The 17,445-nt window shown below is 40.0% G+C and overlaps 1 protein-coding gene across 2 annotated transcripts in view; it reads left to right on the top strand.

Moving 5' to 3' along the window:
* Positions 1-17,445, top strand: part of fhod3b (formin homology 2 domain containing 3b) — a 126,401-nt gene that overhangs the window by 76,094 nt on the left and 32,862 nt on the right. For both annotated transcript variants that reach the window (XM_053627418.1, XM_053627427.1), the window contains exon 5: positions 2,030-2,135. In XM_053627418.1, coding sequence (XP_053483393.1) covers positions 2,030-2,135 — 106 coding nt within the window. The remainder of the gene's footprint in view (positions 1-2,029; positions 2,136-17,445) is intronic.

The raw sequence follows: 17,445 nt of genomic DNA, 5'->3' as shown, positions 1-17,445 counted from the left end.
CCAGTACAGGTCCAAGGCTCATTGACACTGCTCGGACATCTGCTGGTGTCTTAGCACTTTACTAAGACACTTTGTTCAGTTTTTTCCTTTAATTTGTCACCTGTCTTTATATGGGAAAATTAGTTGATTGGGTGTGCATATACGTGACCTCCACTGATTTCCACTGGATGTTTGAAAAATTAAAAAACAATTCAACATCTGTAAATGAAAGTCAATATTGTGTGAAATGCATGCTTCTGTGTGTGTAGCCATGTTTTTTTTTTTTATCTCATTGTCGGACCAAAGAAGGCAGTGGCTTTGTGGTTAGCACATTTGCCTCACTGTGGGCTAATTAACATTTCCAAATTGTCCATATTCTGTGATTCTGTGTGTGATTGTGCCCTGCGATGGGTTGGCACCCCATACAGGGTGTCCCCTGCTTTGTGCTCTGAGTCCCCTGGGATACGCTCCAGGCTCCCCGCGACCCTGTGTAGGATAAGCGGTACAGAAAATTGATGGATGTGGGACCTTAAACTGCAGCATTCATTTAAAAAGTTAAAAGAGCCTGCAAATGTCTTTTGGATTACTGAGGATAAGGTTAGTGTAAGGAGCAGGCATGTGTGTGTGGGCACATTTTTATATCTTGTGTGAACCAAATGTCCCCACAAGAATAGGTATATCTAACAGGTTTGACCTTGTAGGAACATTTGCCTGGTCCCAACACAGAAAACTGATTTTTATTTATTTATTCATGTAGTTAGTTACTTACTTACTTACTTACTTACATACTCCCTAACTCACTTACTAACTTACTTACTCACTTACTTACTAACCTACTAACTTACTTACTTACAAACAAAAACAAACAAACTAACTAAAAAACAGGGCAAAGAGCCAAAATGTTTCCTTTAGGTTACTGAGGTTAGGGTTAAGGTTAGTTTCAGGTGTAGGCATAGCATCAGTTAGCTGCATTAATAATTATATCACTGGAAGTGCTCTACAAGGTCAGTAGGACAAATGTGTGTGTGTGTGTGTGTATGCATGCTTGCATGTGTGTAAGTATAAAATCTAGATGTCTGGAAGGTTTAAATTACACAGCAGTTGACAGCTGTGAAGGTTTAAAGTATATTTGTCATCAGATGGATGCTCGAGAAAGACACACACTCAACTACAAGCTACTCAACTATTTATACACACACAATTAATGGAACGTTCTTTGAGGAATACGTTCAGATGCATTTTATTTACGGGCAAGCACAAAAAAAAGTATTGTACACAGAGCATTGTAGTTCACATTTATCCAGACATATACACAGGAATTCCCTGTCATTATATCCTTTTTGGCTACAGAAGTCCAAAAGACCAACCCTCTAATCATTTTTGCATCAGTGATTGGGCGCGTCCTCAAAAATGTCAACGCTGGAGAAATACTGGATATTGGTGAGCTCTGGATGCAAAGCACAAGTAGACAAGCAGAAAGTGGTATAATCAAAGATTTATCAAAGTGTGCCCAGACTGTGGGTCTGCTGGTGTGTGTGTGTGTGTGTGTGTGTGTGTGTGTGTGTGTGTAAATCTAGCTAAAACAGAAAGCTCTCTTCCCACATCTTATACAATGAATTTAATGAGCTCTTAGGGCTGGCGAAGGAGCCAAGCCACGCTTAGCAACCAGCGGTTGCCGAGCCCCAAACACACAGGGTTACCATGGTCAGAGGAAATGAAGTGCGGAGCAGAATGTGCACTTTGGTCTCTGAGTGAGGGTCATATACCATATAGCTAATGAATCACAGTGACTCTCGCAACACATGTGAACCTGCCCAATCACAACAAACCCAACAAAGCATGTCATTTACAAGGCCTAGTGAAAATGGATTTATATTACATTCGGATATTTAAAAAAAAAAAAAAAAGAAAAGCTTAGCATAAATGACTGACTGCTTTGTGGTTTGTCTGACATTGTCTTACAATGTCTATTGTCAAAAAGCATTATACAAACTGTATTTAATTGAGTGGGGTTTGTGCTGAGGCATTCATTTTTGCTCTGCCCCTACAGGATGATAAGGACCTGGTGCACGAGTTTGTGGTTGCTGAGGGACTCATCTGTCTCATTAAAGTGGGGGCAGAGGCTGACCAGAACTACCAGAACTACATCCTCAGAGGTACTTTCCAAAAACTCATAGTAGAATAGTACTACACTGGAAATGTAGTCTTGCTCATTAATTATTGACAGCTCCTCTAACAGGCTCTGTGCTTGGATTGTATTCTGTTTCACACAAAATACTGACCAAATGAATAAAGCATAACTTGAAACAGTAATTTTACTTTCATAATCCCTCTCAGATTTATACAATTATCCAAATTACATATAAATATTCCACCTATATATTGTACATTCGTACATAACATATTGATACTGTACCGATAAATTGACCTTGCTGAGGGTTAAAACGTTATGGCTTAAAATCTTAGAATCACAAAATTGTCAGATGTACTGTAACTGTAATCATTCCAATGACTCCAGATATACACACATTAAGTATGCTTTATTAGTGCTGAACTCCATGGTTTATTAATGTTAACTAATCCAGTAAATAATGTAAAGAAACTTTACTTCCATAAATTAGCCCTCAAGAACATGTTAATTAGAGAGTAATTCAAAGTGATCCTTAGTTAACACTAGGAAGCCAGCATATGTTAACATTGTTAATGCTTATGCAATGATTGATGTTTGCATTTTCATGTTTATTCCATTGATGATTAAAAATCCAAATGACAGAAACAGAAAAGCCAGTTCGAATCCCGACGACGCCATAGCCATCTACGGCCAGGAGCCAATGGAGAAAAATCGTCCACTCTTCCTTGGTGGGAGGGTTGGCATACACTCGCTGTCCTGTCAATCACAGTGACACTAGCCAGTCGTAGGCATCCGTGAGCTCATGTATGCGGAAGAGGGTAGATAGCCATCTAGATGAACGCGTCATTCAGCCAAGATGGTGTAACAGTGGTGTACTGAAGCTTGCTTGTAGCTGAAATGCCACTTGGGAGTACAGATGATAAGTTACTTTATATATGGTTAGTGAAACACTACACCATTAGCTTATATTCCTCTTGTGTATTTTTGTGGCTGAAATGAGCTGTGATGTGGATTTACCTCTGTGGTAGTAAAAATGTCTCAGCATTTAACACTTCAGAAGTCCTCTACTATATAACACATACAGCAACGCTACACGTGCCGTTGCGTGTGTGTATGTGTAGTGTTTGAAAGTTTGGGAACCCTTTAGACTTTTTTATGTATCTGCATAATAAAACATAATCATAACATAACCTAAAACATAATCAGAAGTCCTAAAAGTGTATATATATATATGTTCAACCATGTCTGCATAATATCTTTACCATGTACATGCAAAGGTTAACATATGCACCATCATACACGCATGTTAACCTCAGAAATTACCATTTGCTAGCCACATTCTCCAGAGTTAGCACAGACAGTTCATTTATTCTTCCTGCATGACTGAGGTAAGGGATCAGGCATGTAGGGAGAGTTTAGTGGACACTCTATGTTTGGGGATGTTGATAACCTGAGGATGATTAAGAACCTCCATTACAAGGTCACCATCTTTTCACAGGAACTTACAGAGGTCAGGCTTCATCCAAGGACAAGAGGTCAGGCCTCATTTAAGCAGCCAATAAAAAGCCTGGCTGGCTGTTGCATATTATAAATCTAAAACCCCCTTGAAACCTCTTTTTAATCAGTGGCTCCATAAGAAACAAATTTTTAATTGCTCTTGTACAATTGATGAGTAAATTGGAGAGTGGAAAACATTTAGCTTCTTACTGCTCTCCAATATGTATTATGAGAGATTTGTGAGCCATATTGTTACAACACAAAACAAAGGACAATTCCTTTGTGTTAGTTCGCACAGTCCAGGTATCTTACTGCCCTGCCGTTTTAGACTATACATCCAAGCACACCTTTATGAGATAGCAGAGTTTATCTAAATTGAGCATTTATGGTTTTAGTTACTTAGTTTCATGGATCTGTAAACATAAACCCCCCAAATTAGGCCAAATGTAGAATAAAACGCTTGTTCAGAGTTTCACACAAATGTGACTTTTGCACAAATCCAGGTGCACTTTGAATGTGGTTATGTTATATTATATTATATAACCTATGGTTTTATAAATAAAGAAAATTGCATTTAAGCCTGTTTACATTAGAATAACGTTACACTGGGAAGTCATGGAGTTACTGAAATGTTTAAATTGCCGGATGAGCTCTGAGTAAATGCAGTTTGTAGTAGGTACTTGTCATATTACCTAGCAAGTGGGCATACTGGAGATTTTTTGTTGTATCATGCATATCACCCAATTACTGAAGAAACAGTCGATCATTACAATTAGGAGCATTGCTCTTTTTAGGGCCATGTGACTAGATAGATTTTTGATAGATATTAAAGGCACATTGTTGTTTAGTAAAATTGTCAGTTCAAAACTTGTGAGCTCCTCAAATGCTAACTGTGCCATGGCACAGCAATAAGCTCCTGTGCCATGTGGCTGTCATATTCCAGGTGCTGGATGTGTGTAAGTGGAGCTGATGAAGGCACTGACCACAGCATGTTTATGTGCAATCAGTGTGCCCTAGTTATAGGTTTGACTGACACACACTCCAGGCTGATTAGGTCTTCAACAGCTAAATCTCCATCAGTGAAGAGACGAATGAAGATAAACCAGACCTAACCACAGGATGATTAGTCTGCAGTTCAGTGTAAATATGGGCACTGCTTAAATACCTGTCTGGATTTACCCAGTCATTTACCCTATGGCCTTAGTTTCCTAAAAGCTTAAATAACAAATACGATCATGCATGTGATTATGGAATAAATTGTGCACATGTTGATTTATAAAAAAGAGTTGTATGTATGTCATATGCAAATTAAGGCAAGGAAACAATATGTAAATAAGATTTTAGCATTGGATCTTAAAGAGACTCCTGGAAAAGTGAAACTGCGACTCAAAAATAATTCTGATTAAAGGCACTGAGAGGCGTCAAAATTTGTTTAAAATACTATGTGAACCTAAAGGAGTGTAGGCATGTTTAGAAGTGTGTGTTCCGTTTGGAAAGTATATGTGAATGGAAACCTCTACTTAAAGGTGCAAATGTGCTATATCTAATAACTAAGAATAAACCAAGTTTAACAAAGAATTCGTCGTTTTAAAAAACAATAATAATTCATCGTTTTAGGAGACATTTTGATTATTTTACTAGGGCATAATTTTGGTAAACATCATCATTAATAGGAATTGCAGTTTTATTAAGTACTTTTCCTTTGTCTTCACTGGTGGAAACAGGCGTCCTCAAATTTAATACCTGCTCTCTGGTCACATTAATTTGCGCACACTGTTCTTAAAGTGAGCTTCAGGCTTAGTAAAGCACATTGCAAGTGCAAATTGAATCAGTTTGTGTTGACTCCATGCTGTTTTTTGCATCTTTACCTAGAAACATTCCAAACTGCATATTCATTAAGGCGCAAAAATCAAAACAGGATGCAATCCTCCATAGGATCTGTTAGTAAATCAGCTTGCATTTTTTTCCTGGTGTACTCAAGTTTACACTAGTATTACACATGCTAACCTGCAGTAAATCGAAATCCGCTGATTTACTAAAGGTTTGCATGTGTAAAACGGAATGTTTTTCTTTATCACTTGCAGATTTGTGTGTGTGTGTGTGTGTGTGTGTGTGTGTGTGTTTACTAGTTTGGGCTTGGTGGTTGGAATAGGCTGCTGATACAGAATCCAGGCTCACTGCTGTTCTAGCTTCTCATCACCAACTAAGGAGAAAAGCACAACCTAGATCAATTTCTGTCCCATGTGCATTTAGAGCTTTGTTTCCTCACAGACACATGCACACACATACACGTGTACACACTCACTGAAATACAAAATGCATACACACGTCCACACGAGGAGCTTAAGATTTACGTCTACTCTTATCCTCCGAGAAACAGAACGTAAAAAAGTACACAAAACCACACATCCCGTCTCACACACTTTCAGAGACCTCACACGCTCTCTAGGGAGAATGCTACATGTCATGTTTAGATATGCCTGCTTTACTGCTGGTCTGCTGGAAAGGTTTGCATGTCTGCGGGGTCTCGCCTAGTAAAACGAGAAGCCTGAGACCCCAGCGCAGGCCCCCCAGCCAAGCACAACAGACGCAGGAGGAGCATCTGAGTCACAGGCTGCAATGGGGGGTTGAGCCCCAGGTGCTACTTCCACGTCTCCCTCCACTTTACTTCCCTCAGGACTCTCTTGCTGGGTTCAGGCCAGTTGAGAGCAGAGAGGAGCAGACGTTCATCATACTGCACTGCCTGTCTGTGAAAAGGATTGAAAGGGATACAAGCACTCTCAGGAAAAAAGTTAATAACTCTTTCTCTTCTCAGTGATGTTGTACCTTAAAGGTTTTGTACCTTTGAAACACATCTCAAGAGGTTTTTACTTTGAAAATCATGTCTATATATTTATAACAAATCTGTTTAGAGTGTATTTCTCAGTCCCTCCAGTATTTAGCGATTTTGCAATCGCAGAAATGAATGCTGCAATATTCTGAGGAGCTTGCAATTTTTCAAAATTACTGCAGATTTTCTACAGATTTGGGCCAAGGCACGTCATGTGACGCCATCACAACACACATTCAGGCAAATCCCTCTATGATTCATGTGTGTCGAACATGAGTACAGCTAAAAGGTCTCATTTACCAACAGACATCACTGCAAAAGACCGTGCAAAACATTTTCGTGCAATTGCAATTTCGCCAGTTCAAGTAGTTTTCCACAAAAAAAAGCACAAAAACTGAAAGAAGATGCAGCAAAAGCAAGCATTTTTGGCCGCAACAATCACAAAAAAACTCTGCAACGCCTTCCTTAACCCACTAAGACTGCCCACTAGTTCTTGATGCTGACATAAATTTATTAGTTCAAATGAATAGCTAATGGCTGAACAAATGGAGAGCCATTGTTGACTCACATCATTTTGCACAAATCAAACCATTCTAAGTTATCCCTCATGCCCTGTTGATGGAGGTGTTGTCATAGTAAAGAGACCACTCCCAACAGAGCCAGTGAGTTTTCCTTTTAATATGTCACCCATCCCATTAGCACGAATGCCATTGCTGGGGTATGCGAAGAAAAGAATTTCACTGTGCATATGTATATGTGATTAATAAAAAAAAAACTCATTATCATTATCATTATGCCATGCCAACGTTCTAGGTAATGCAGTATTTTTTACCCATTGTTAAACAGTCATATTATTTGGATGTAAACACATTGGATAGTCTCTACAGATTATGTGTATTGTAGAATCACTGAGCTGTAGTAAACCAAACACTAATTTGCATAAGCGTGACTCGCTGTGGTTGTCATGGTAATGTGATAGTTAATGCCTTTCATTTATTACCTTCAGTTTTTGCTGCCAATGTGAAGTTGTGTTTATGGATTGTTGTTTGTGTGTGTTCAGCATGAAGCCTCACTGAGCCAGTTGTGTGGCTAGCCACCAAACCTATTGTTTGTGCTCTAAGTGTGTGTTTGCCAATAAAAAGAGCAAGTGCATGATTTTTACAGTGCTTCCTGATCAAGTATCTTCCTCGTTGATGCTGTAGTATTTCTAGTCCTCACCAATGGGCTGCTCATAATCCATAGATATGATCTGATGTAAGGATTTTCATTGGCAGAATATGCAAAACAACTTGAGTAATTGGACATTCTTACTATACTTAAGTATTATTTTGCCATAGTTCTACTTGAGTATTATTGAAGTTGAATACTTGTTGCCTGACTTGATTACATTAAACATCCCTGGCCCTATCTCAGTAAATTGTTTCAGTACTGTATGCTTGAACAAAAACTTGGATTGAATTCTAACTTAAAAAAAAAGAAGCCTTTCCTAATACAGTACTAGCATAGACTAGCATTGATTCCATGAGCTAACATAAAGTGGCTAGTCAGCAAGTAAAACTCAAGAACTCTGGCTAATGGTAAATACTGGTTATTTACATGATAGTTTACTTCTGATTAATTTGTTAGCAAACTGTGTGGCATTAGTCATGCCATAGGAACAAACTTAACGAGATTGAATGATGGTTTTGGACTAAACTGTGTAGTTGATTTAAAAGCGTTTTAACAGTTCTAACAGTTTTAGATAATAAAAGTTACTTTGCACATGAAAACATGACACTAGCTTAATTTATTTGTTCAAAATGTTTACTTTTTACATCTAAAAGTAGCAACATTTTGACTATTACTTGAGTAGACTTTTGTCTGGATGCTTCCACTTTTGACTGAGTCAGATTTTGACACATATTGTAGATACATAATGTTGTGCCTTCACCTAATCCTTACTGTACCATAACCTTTTAAGAAACAAAGCTTTTGACTGTTTTAATTTTAAAAAGCCAGTTTTGTGTGGATCCTGTTGTTATGGGGACATGCTGTCCTTTCATAGATATAAAAATGTGTATACAGACACACACACACACACACACACACACACACATGTTAATATCCTTCTGCGGGTCGTGACTCCTCACTGTCTGAGTTTGAGATTTGCTCAGTTTTCCCACACTCATGTGAATTCATATCTTTCCTCCATAAGCTCATTACAGGTACTGGGTCTTCCATCAGCAACTAAATCTCTACATGAGCAGAGAAGTGGGTCAACCCAGTTCAACCGAATGTGAAATAGTTACAAAGATAAATGAGAAAACTAGTAGGGAGAGCCTGAGCTGAAGACAAATCTGCATGTGAATCTGCACCATACAAAGAGTCCAGATGCTAATGAATCAGCAGAACCATTGTGTATTTGTTTTTACAAGAGCCCTAGTCCCATGTTTTGGCAATGCTTTCAAAGATTTCCTTCTACTCTATAGGCTTTGAAATAAAAACCCTGTATCACATGAGATCGCCTCCTATTTCAGAGATTCTCCCAAACTTATTAGCTCAACACTGTCCCCTTAACTGTACTAAAGTGTGTACTCCGGTGGGAAACAGCTCTGCTCTGACTAACACTCCTCCTAGGGTAAGTCGGGGCCATGGGAGGCTTTGATGGAGCGAGAGAAGGAGAGTAAAAGAAGGACGAGTCCTTGGCGTAGCTCTGGCTGTCTCTGACATGGTGTGAGATCCATAAAGCTGCACTTCATTCAGCTTTCCTCCAGCTGCCTGTTCTTCATCACATAGTGTCTGTTGGCACGGACCCACATATAGCTGCATGTTTAGTGCCAAAATATGCAGTTTGTGGCACACACCAGTGCCAGTGTACAGTGTCTCAGGGCTTTGAGAAGGATTTTTGGATTTTTGACAGGATAAGCCTGTTGAAACAGGTATGGTCCACTGATGCAGTCTTTGTAAGTGGACTTGTCTTCAGTATTGTTTAGATCATTAACACTTTCCATAGTTTTCAGAAAGATTTACTGGGTTTCTTCTCCTGTCTGTGCTGTTTCTGTTTGTGTTGTCCTTGAGGTTGTAGAAATTCCGCTACTCCTCTCTCCTCCCAGTGCACAGCAACTCTTAAGTGAAAGGCCAGGCATTGTTTGGTTAGCAGTAGCGCTGGTGATTCTGTTTGAAAAGTGTGTGTGTGTGTGTGTGTGTGTGTCTGGCTGTGTTTCTGGCTGCTGGCTGGCTGTCCAACTCCAATACCTGCGACAACATTTCCATGCTGCTTGGGCCCAGCGAACCGGTATGTGTGTGTGTGTGTGTGTGTGTATTTACAAGACAGAGCTATGCTGAAGACATATGACATTTTTATACAGCCAGCATCTCTTTTGAACTTTGTCCTACTCTCTGTTGTTGGATTGAGAGGTGAATTTTTGTCTTCTCATGAAGTACACCAGGCACTGTAGTCTGCTTCAGGAGGGTATCCTCAATGTCCTGCTGTGCTAACAGAATTCGACACCACCAACACATAATAAGCTCATTGGAGGATAGTCAGTGCTGACTACAGTTACCTGCCTTTTGTGGTTATACATCCTTTTTTTTTTTTTTTTGTCTTTTGAGCCTTTTTTCCCTGCTCCTCTAAAGGCAAGATAATAAAACATGGCTTATGGTGAATGTAGGTGTGACGTCCCGTGGTATTTCTATGTGGCCACTATTATTTCACACAAAATTACTTTCACACTAGGATTCCTAACCTCCCTGGAACTGACAAGCTCTTTCCTTGGAGGGATTACCTCACTGAGGCAGTGCATACTCTGCAGGCCTCCTCCGAGTAGCAGGGCAGGGCTTCCCTCCTTGAAGGCCAAGACAGAGACGAAACAGGACCTGCCGGGCCTTTACCCAAACACAGCAGAGCACAGCAAGCCCTCAGCAAACCACAACACACGTGGCCAACACAGTCGGCTACATCAAGGTTAAAAACACATTCCAGACTCTCGTTAAAACGGTCTACAAAGTGTCCGCCCAAAGATTTGAAAAAGCCTGGACTTGTTTCCCCTCAAAACTGTTCTCTCAGGCTCTGCAGCATGCATCTTAGTCATTGTGATTGAACTGCCATTAAAGGTTCAATTAAAGCGGCCATAAGTTCCAAAGCATTTCCTCGCCATGTTTATTGTTCAGTTGATCAATGAGGTTCCGCGTTCATTCCGAACGCAAACGTTTACCAGAAGTGCATTCTATTTTTACCATTCGACTTAATTGCGTGCAACTCCTTGCCAAAAATGAGAGGCCTAAAACAAAAACACTTGTACCATCAGTGCAAATAACACAATCCTTTTCTCTTATCCTTTTGTTTCCCTTCAACAAGAGTCTCCCCTAATGATCTGTTAACCTCCAAAGCCATTAGCTTCCTGATTTGATTAAAGAGAGCATGGTGATTGAAACCATACATCGGAAGCAGTCCGAGCTGTAACGCTATCTTCGGCGTGGCCTGTGTGTGGCTTCAGGGCCACTGGAAAAATATCTTAACATTCGTTTTCCTATTTAGGAGTGGCGCTGAGGATTCTGTGGCTCTGGGTATGTTTGTGCAAGAAGTAGCTGAGGGTAGTCTCTGAGTCTTTTGAGATCACTAGAGCAGCACCTCCAGCTGACTGTGGTCCAGGCCCACCTGGCTGACCTACATTCACACCCTCACATACAAACACACACACATTCTGGCTAGCTCTCATGCATTGTGTCTCCTTAAGCGTTGCAGTGTTTAAGAGGATTGTTTGTCTCAGCTGTGCAAGTTGACGTATGCTGGTTTCCAGTGATTAATTACGAGCGCAGATGTACCGTATTTCTTTTTCTGCGGCCGCTCTTTGAGTTTTACAGACAGACCACATTTTTTTCCACTTGCTACTCTGATCAACGCTTAAATCACTGGTGTGACAAGATAATAGGTGAGAAAACATGACACGGAGTCTGCTCATACGCAACCGCTAGTACGCTAACCTCACTCACAAGGGTCCTGTATTTCTCCAAGAACCCGGCATTGAATCTTTATCAGCCGTGGCTGTGGCGCTGCCTCGTTTGAGTGCTTATTTTCCATCACATTATCTGAAAGGTGTGCTGCAAATGTAAATAGTTTTATCTCATCGCAGAAAATGATAAATGCATTACAGTTTTGTTCAGAGATGATTCATGGTCGCTCTTGCAGGAGTAAATATGTTTATGAACATTCCACTGATTATGGTTTCCATTTGTAATTTGTTGATAGAGCACTTCATGTCATTTGAAGCAGTGCCACATTGATTAGATAAATTATAAATTGTGATGTGGAACGACATCTTGACAGCCACAGCTCAGAGATCAAGGCTCCCAGATACTAGGGCACAAGGCCTGTGGGAAAGCAAAAGTAAAGGCACCCAAAGCAGCACATGCCTAGACCTCCCTGGGAATGTAGCACACCATATGGATGATATATAGAAGCACTTTGCTATGGTTATATATCAGTTTGTCAAGGCAAAATGTGTGAAATGATAAATACTAGGTCATATATCCCAAGACACATACACTTTCTTAGATTTATTCAGGTAATTGTCAGGTGCAGATGGTTTGGCAAGGGGACGCTGGGTGTTTCCCACTGCCTTTGTATGCCTCCCTCTGGTTTTCAGTGTGTTGTGCAAACACAGCAGTTCTTTAGTTCTCTTCAGATGTTTCTTCATCTCCGCCCACTTCTCTCATTGCCTAGGTTTAGTGATTTGCTGAATTCAGCTGATATATTCTCCATTGCAAATAATTAAATTGGTATGTCCCAGTTTTGAAGTAATGGTTTGCAGCATGGGGAACATAGTGAGTTTGACCTCAAATTTGGTACTTGGAAATTATGAACATGTGAGACTACAAAAAACAAAGATGGGAACAATGAAAGAAAGCATTCAGATGGAAGTCTACACTGTAGACAGTCAGTCTGTTGAGTGGAATAATCCAGGACATGAAATGAATCTGAATTTATGGATGCAGGTCATCTGAGTTGAGCATGTTAACGCATAGTCACATAGGTAATGACGAATAGTTGCTATGAGCCTTGACTGAGTATGATTTTGACATATGGCAGGTCATTGCAAAAACAGCACGAGTGTCCTCTGTAGTGCCATAATGATTCACCACAGTTCATCCTTCAACGTATTTTATGGTCCTGAGTTGCATTGCTACGCTCTCTGAGCTCTGTGTGTTTTTGCACAAGGACAAGTGAGAATGTTTACATGTACAGCCTTAAACTGCTCACTTTCCATGTTCTCAATGTGTTCAGTTTTCAAGAGAAGGCAAAATTATAGTCATTTTAACAGACGCCTCTCTAAAATGCACCTTATGGCATGTTTAATTTATTGTAACTGTTGTTTCTTTTGTCATATTAAGTGCTGTAGAATATATTGGCAGGTATGGCGCAGCCAGAATACACTGACCTGTAGACAACCGACAAAAAGTAGACATTTTTATTCAATTATTTATGAAATTTTATACCACAGTTGTCAAGCCTGGTTGGTTAGAAGATGTTAAGTTAGAAATAAAACATAATGAGGAGTGCTGTTATAGGAAAATATTCCATGATGCGGTTGTTTGATATGACTTGATGCTAAGTAGTTCACCAAAAGTTGCAATTTTTAATTTATTCATGAACGACACTTTATGCATTTTAAGTTTACGTTTATACATTGCAGTGTTGTGGAACCTCTGCAAGACATGATAGTTCTAGTCAATTCAATTTTATTTGTATAGCACTTTTAACAATGGACTGGAAATGGAAAATACATTTTAAATTGATAAATTTATCCCTAGTGCTGGTCCTGTTATCAATTATATTATAGCAGCTATAAACAGTCATTCCCTTACCAATGTCTTTCTTTCTCTCTTTCTCTTTTCAAAAAAAAATTAATAGCACAAAAAATGCAGATCATGTTACCGAGAAACCAGAAAATGCTAAGTCCTGAAGACTTTCCCATGGCGGAAAACGTACTGACCGTTACTAAAGACTCGTGAGACTCCTTCCATAAAAAAAAAAAAGTCTAATTACAGAAAGCTTCAACATATCAACATTTAATGTAACAATAAATTCCAGAGCACTACATATAACTATAAATAATTCAAAAGACTGATGTATCATTCATTATATATTAAATATTGTAATCATTAACGAATCTTTGTGGTATAAGAGGAATAAATCACTTTGGAGAATGATCCGCTTTAGAGTCAAAACAGCATAACTCCATTGTTGATTATTTTCTCCTGTTGTGTTTTATTACTTACATAACATACAGTGCTCTCCACTAATATTGGCACCCTTGGTAAATATGAGCAAAAAAGGCAGTGAAAAATTGGATACCTGGCATCATGGACTCTAACAAATATCAACAGATATTAAATGAAAACCTTACTGCCTCTGCCAGAAAGCTTAAAATGATCCAAAACATACATCAAAATCAACACAAAAATGGTTTACTGACCACAAAATCAAGGTCCTGCCATGGCCATCCCAGTCCCCTGACTTGAAACCCATCGAAAACCTGTGGGGTGAACTGAAGAGGAGAGTCCACCAGCGTAGCCCTCGAAATGTGAAGGATCTGGAGAGATTCTGTATGGAGGAATGGTCTCAGATCCCTTGCCATGTATACTCCAACCTCATCAGGCATTATAGGAGAAGACTCAGAGCTGTTATCTTGGCAAAGGGAGGTAGCACAAAGTATTGACTAAAAGTATTGCCAATAATTGTGCCCCACATATATTTACAAATGTATATTTTGATAAACCTGTTTTGTTTGCAATTGTTTGATATTCATGAGAGCAGAGTATTTTTGTAAAAATTTTGAACAACAGATCAAAAGGTTCAACAATAAAGACAATTTTTCACAGCCTTCTTTGCTCATATTTACCAAGGGTGCCAATATTAGTGGAGGGCACTGTGTAATGATATGGGAAATAAAAAATGATATTTCAAATTACTGTGAAATCTTGGGATGGACACCAATCAGATTGCCACCCACACATAAATATCATTTACAGCTGAAACAACAGAACTATAACCTCCACATTCTACATTCAAAACATTGATTCCTACTGAGACTACATCAGGGCTGGGTAGGTCATTTCAGTAGTTGCAACCATTTGCTGGCAATGTACATTTTGGCTGTGATCATGCATCATTATGTTTTGCTTATTTTAAATGAAATACTTCCAGGCTCTTAAGCATCTCAAATCAACTGTGTGATAGCTAAAGTAGCATGTCTGATTGGACGCCAGTCAGACTCAGCCTGGGTGGTGATGTGGTCAGAGCGATTAGAATTGGGACTGGCTGATAGACAAATGATGATCTCCTGCTGAATATACAGTGTGCAGGCCTAATGCTAATAACATTTTAATTGGACTGTTATACATTTAAAAAAAAAAAAAAAAAGATAGTGGAATGAGGAGCCATATCAAATCACAGTCAGTTGAGACAGGGTGAAAGAACTGCACTGAGTTTACAGGAAAAGCTCATCAAATATTTAGCGCACTGTTAATGTCCACTTAAAGAGGATGTCATAAATGTATGCTTGTGCTTGAACTGTATTTTTAATAACCTGTACAGAGTACTTCCTGGAATGTGAAAACATGTTTTTCTTTTTCTTACACAGTAAGGAAACAACAGACATCTTAGCACGCAGCAGAACCATAGTGGATGAAAAGCTAGCTGTGGTAGAGGTGATTGCTTGGTCCATTGCCTTGAAATCCCTCTGAAAATAAATGTAGCATGCTCAAATGTAGCATGCTCATAGGAGCATGCGCACCAAGCTTGGCTGACCCAGTTCTGAGGAAAATTTGAAATAAAAATGAAACACGTGTGGGAAAGCAGAGCAAATAATACGGCAGAGTGAATCATGCAAGAAGGGACCAAGAGGGAAAAAATGCTGGTATTTTGGCTGTATGTGCTCGGTGAATGGGAGTCTATTGCAATACTGAGTCTGTGTGATCTCTCTTCTGGGGTTTCCGTCATGTTTCGAGTCCGATGAGCGGGTTCATGCCTTTGGCCGGCTGTGGTGCGGGTCTCGTCGTGCATTCCTGCTGCCGTGACTGAGTGATTACTGTGGTTAGGTGGAGGGAGAGGCCTCTAGACCAGCCTTCCCGCAATCCTTTGCCAGCCTTTCCGTTTGGCTCCACAGGACAGCCGCAGCGCTGGTTCACACGGTCTACAGTCGCCCGTCCGAGGTCTTTGTGCACACTGTTGAGAAATGCAAACATCCGTGCCAAAAGTTGGAGAAGTAGGAGAGCAGGCCGCTTACACAGTACAAGAGCGAGTGCAGAGTGCCAGGCAGCTTATTAAACACTTACAGACTCTCTAGGAGGGGTTAAGATGTTTCTCTTTCTTTTTTTTCTGTATCCGTTTTTCGTTCGTATTCAAACCAGCATGTTTGGAGAGTGGATGCTGGCCTGCCAATGCCTCATTACTCTTTTTGTGCAGCGAGTGTTTGAGGAGGGGGAAGGGTCTTGTGAGCTTGTTATTGCTATACCATGTTTAAGATACTGGTCAAAAACATTTTTTATTCTACTTCAGTGGCCAGTATAACTAGGAGAAGCCGAGGGGGAAAAAAATCAAAAGAAAAAAGGAATTTTCTGACCATGGCCATGAAAAGTTATCAACCAAGATCAGATTTAGAATTGATAGCTAAATACATGCCAGGCCAAAAGTCTTAAGAACAATTACAAACTTCTGAAATTAATGATGAAATAGGGGTGACATCGTGACACGGCAACATATTGTTGCCACCTCACAGCACCACAGCTCTGAGTTCGATCCTAATCTTGGGTTATTATTGTAAAATTATTGTAATTTTAGCCCAACCAACCTCAAATCCCAGTTCACAGATTGCCTGTTGGCTTAGCTGCTCGCTGAGAATCTGTAGCACTGTCAGTAGGAGGAGTTGACTTAGCAGCGATTACTCAAGCTGTGCTCCTTAATTACCTATCAGTCTCTTCTCACTTACACACATTCCTGCTCTCACCCTATTCAGAGAGGGCCACAGGTGCAGTGTCAGTCCCACCACAGTCTCATGTCAGACGCTGATGGCTGATGTGAAAAGAGCTGTGTTTGGAGTTAAAGAGGAGTCAAGTGAGGTGTACAGTAATGGCTGTTGTCACTGACTGTTTGATGAGATGTGGGTTAAGGGAGGGATGCTGAATGTACAGGTGTTTCTTCTAACGAAGAGCAGACTTTATGTAAAATTTTGCCAGTATGGTATCAATACTAACAATTCTTTTTTAATAATTAAATGTTTTTATTTGTTTCATTCCCTTTTTACATCAGATGTCTGGAATGTTATTGCAACTTGTAAAAAATCTGGTATGGTAGAAATAACCAATTCCAATTGCTTCCACTCACTGGCATTGGAAACCATTTGAACTGGAAACCATTGAACCCACAGGAAACCCCATGCGGACATGGGGAGAACATTTGAAACTATGAGTAACCCGAGCTCAGGATCAAACTGAGGAGCATATGGACTGGTGTGGCAACAATGTGCCAATACATCCACCTGCATCAAGGAAGTAATACAAGTCAAACAGCCTTCAAATGTAAAGGCACACTAGAAAAAAAAGTATGTTCCCTATTTTATCGGGTGACGTATTCAGTGTTTTATTTCTTTATCATTTTCTCTTCACGTCTAGCCAAAACAGAACAAGACAAAATGTCTCCCACTAGACTGTGTTTCAGGGCTGAAAAATGCTCCAAATTGATTTGCTACTTAAAAAGACCTGGATGATGAGTGATGAGCAGCTAGCTTTGTGACCTGAGATATACCCACGGGTGCTGTGGAGCGTTAGCTGAGCCATAGAGCTCCATCAGGGAGGCTTGGGGAGTGTGTGAGTAACAGCTCATTACATTACTCACCTGTCGGGAGTGAGGAGTGGACTTACAGGAGCATCGTTCACACACTGCGGTGTTAATCAGTGCTTTACTGTGGTTTGTTTTCACAGCCCTATGACACTGTGTGTGTGTGTGTGTGTGTGTGTGTGTGAGAGAGCG

This window comes from Ictalurus furcatus, chromosome 1, assembly GCF_023375685.1.
Source record: "Ictalurus furcatus strain D&B chromosome 1, Billie_1.0, whole genome shotgun sequence".
Lineage (NCBI taxonomy): Eukaryota > Metazoa > Chordata > Actinopteri > Siluriformes > Ictaluridae > Ictalurus > Ictalurus furcatus.
This window is presented reverse-complemented; position numbering and strand designations above follow the sequence as displayed.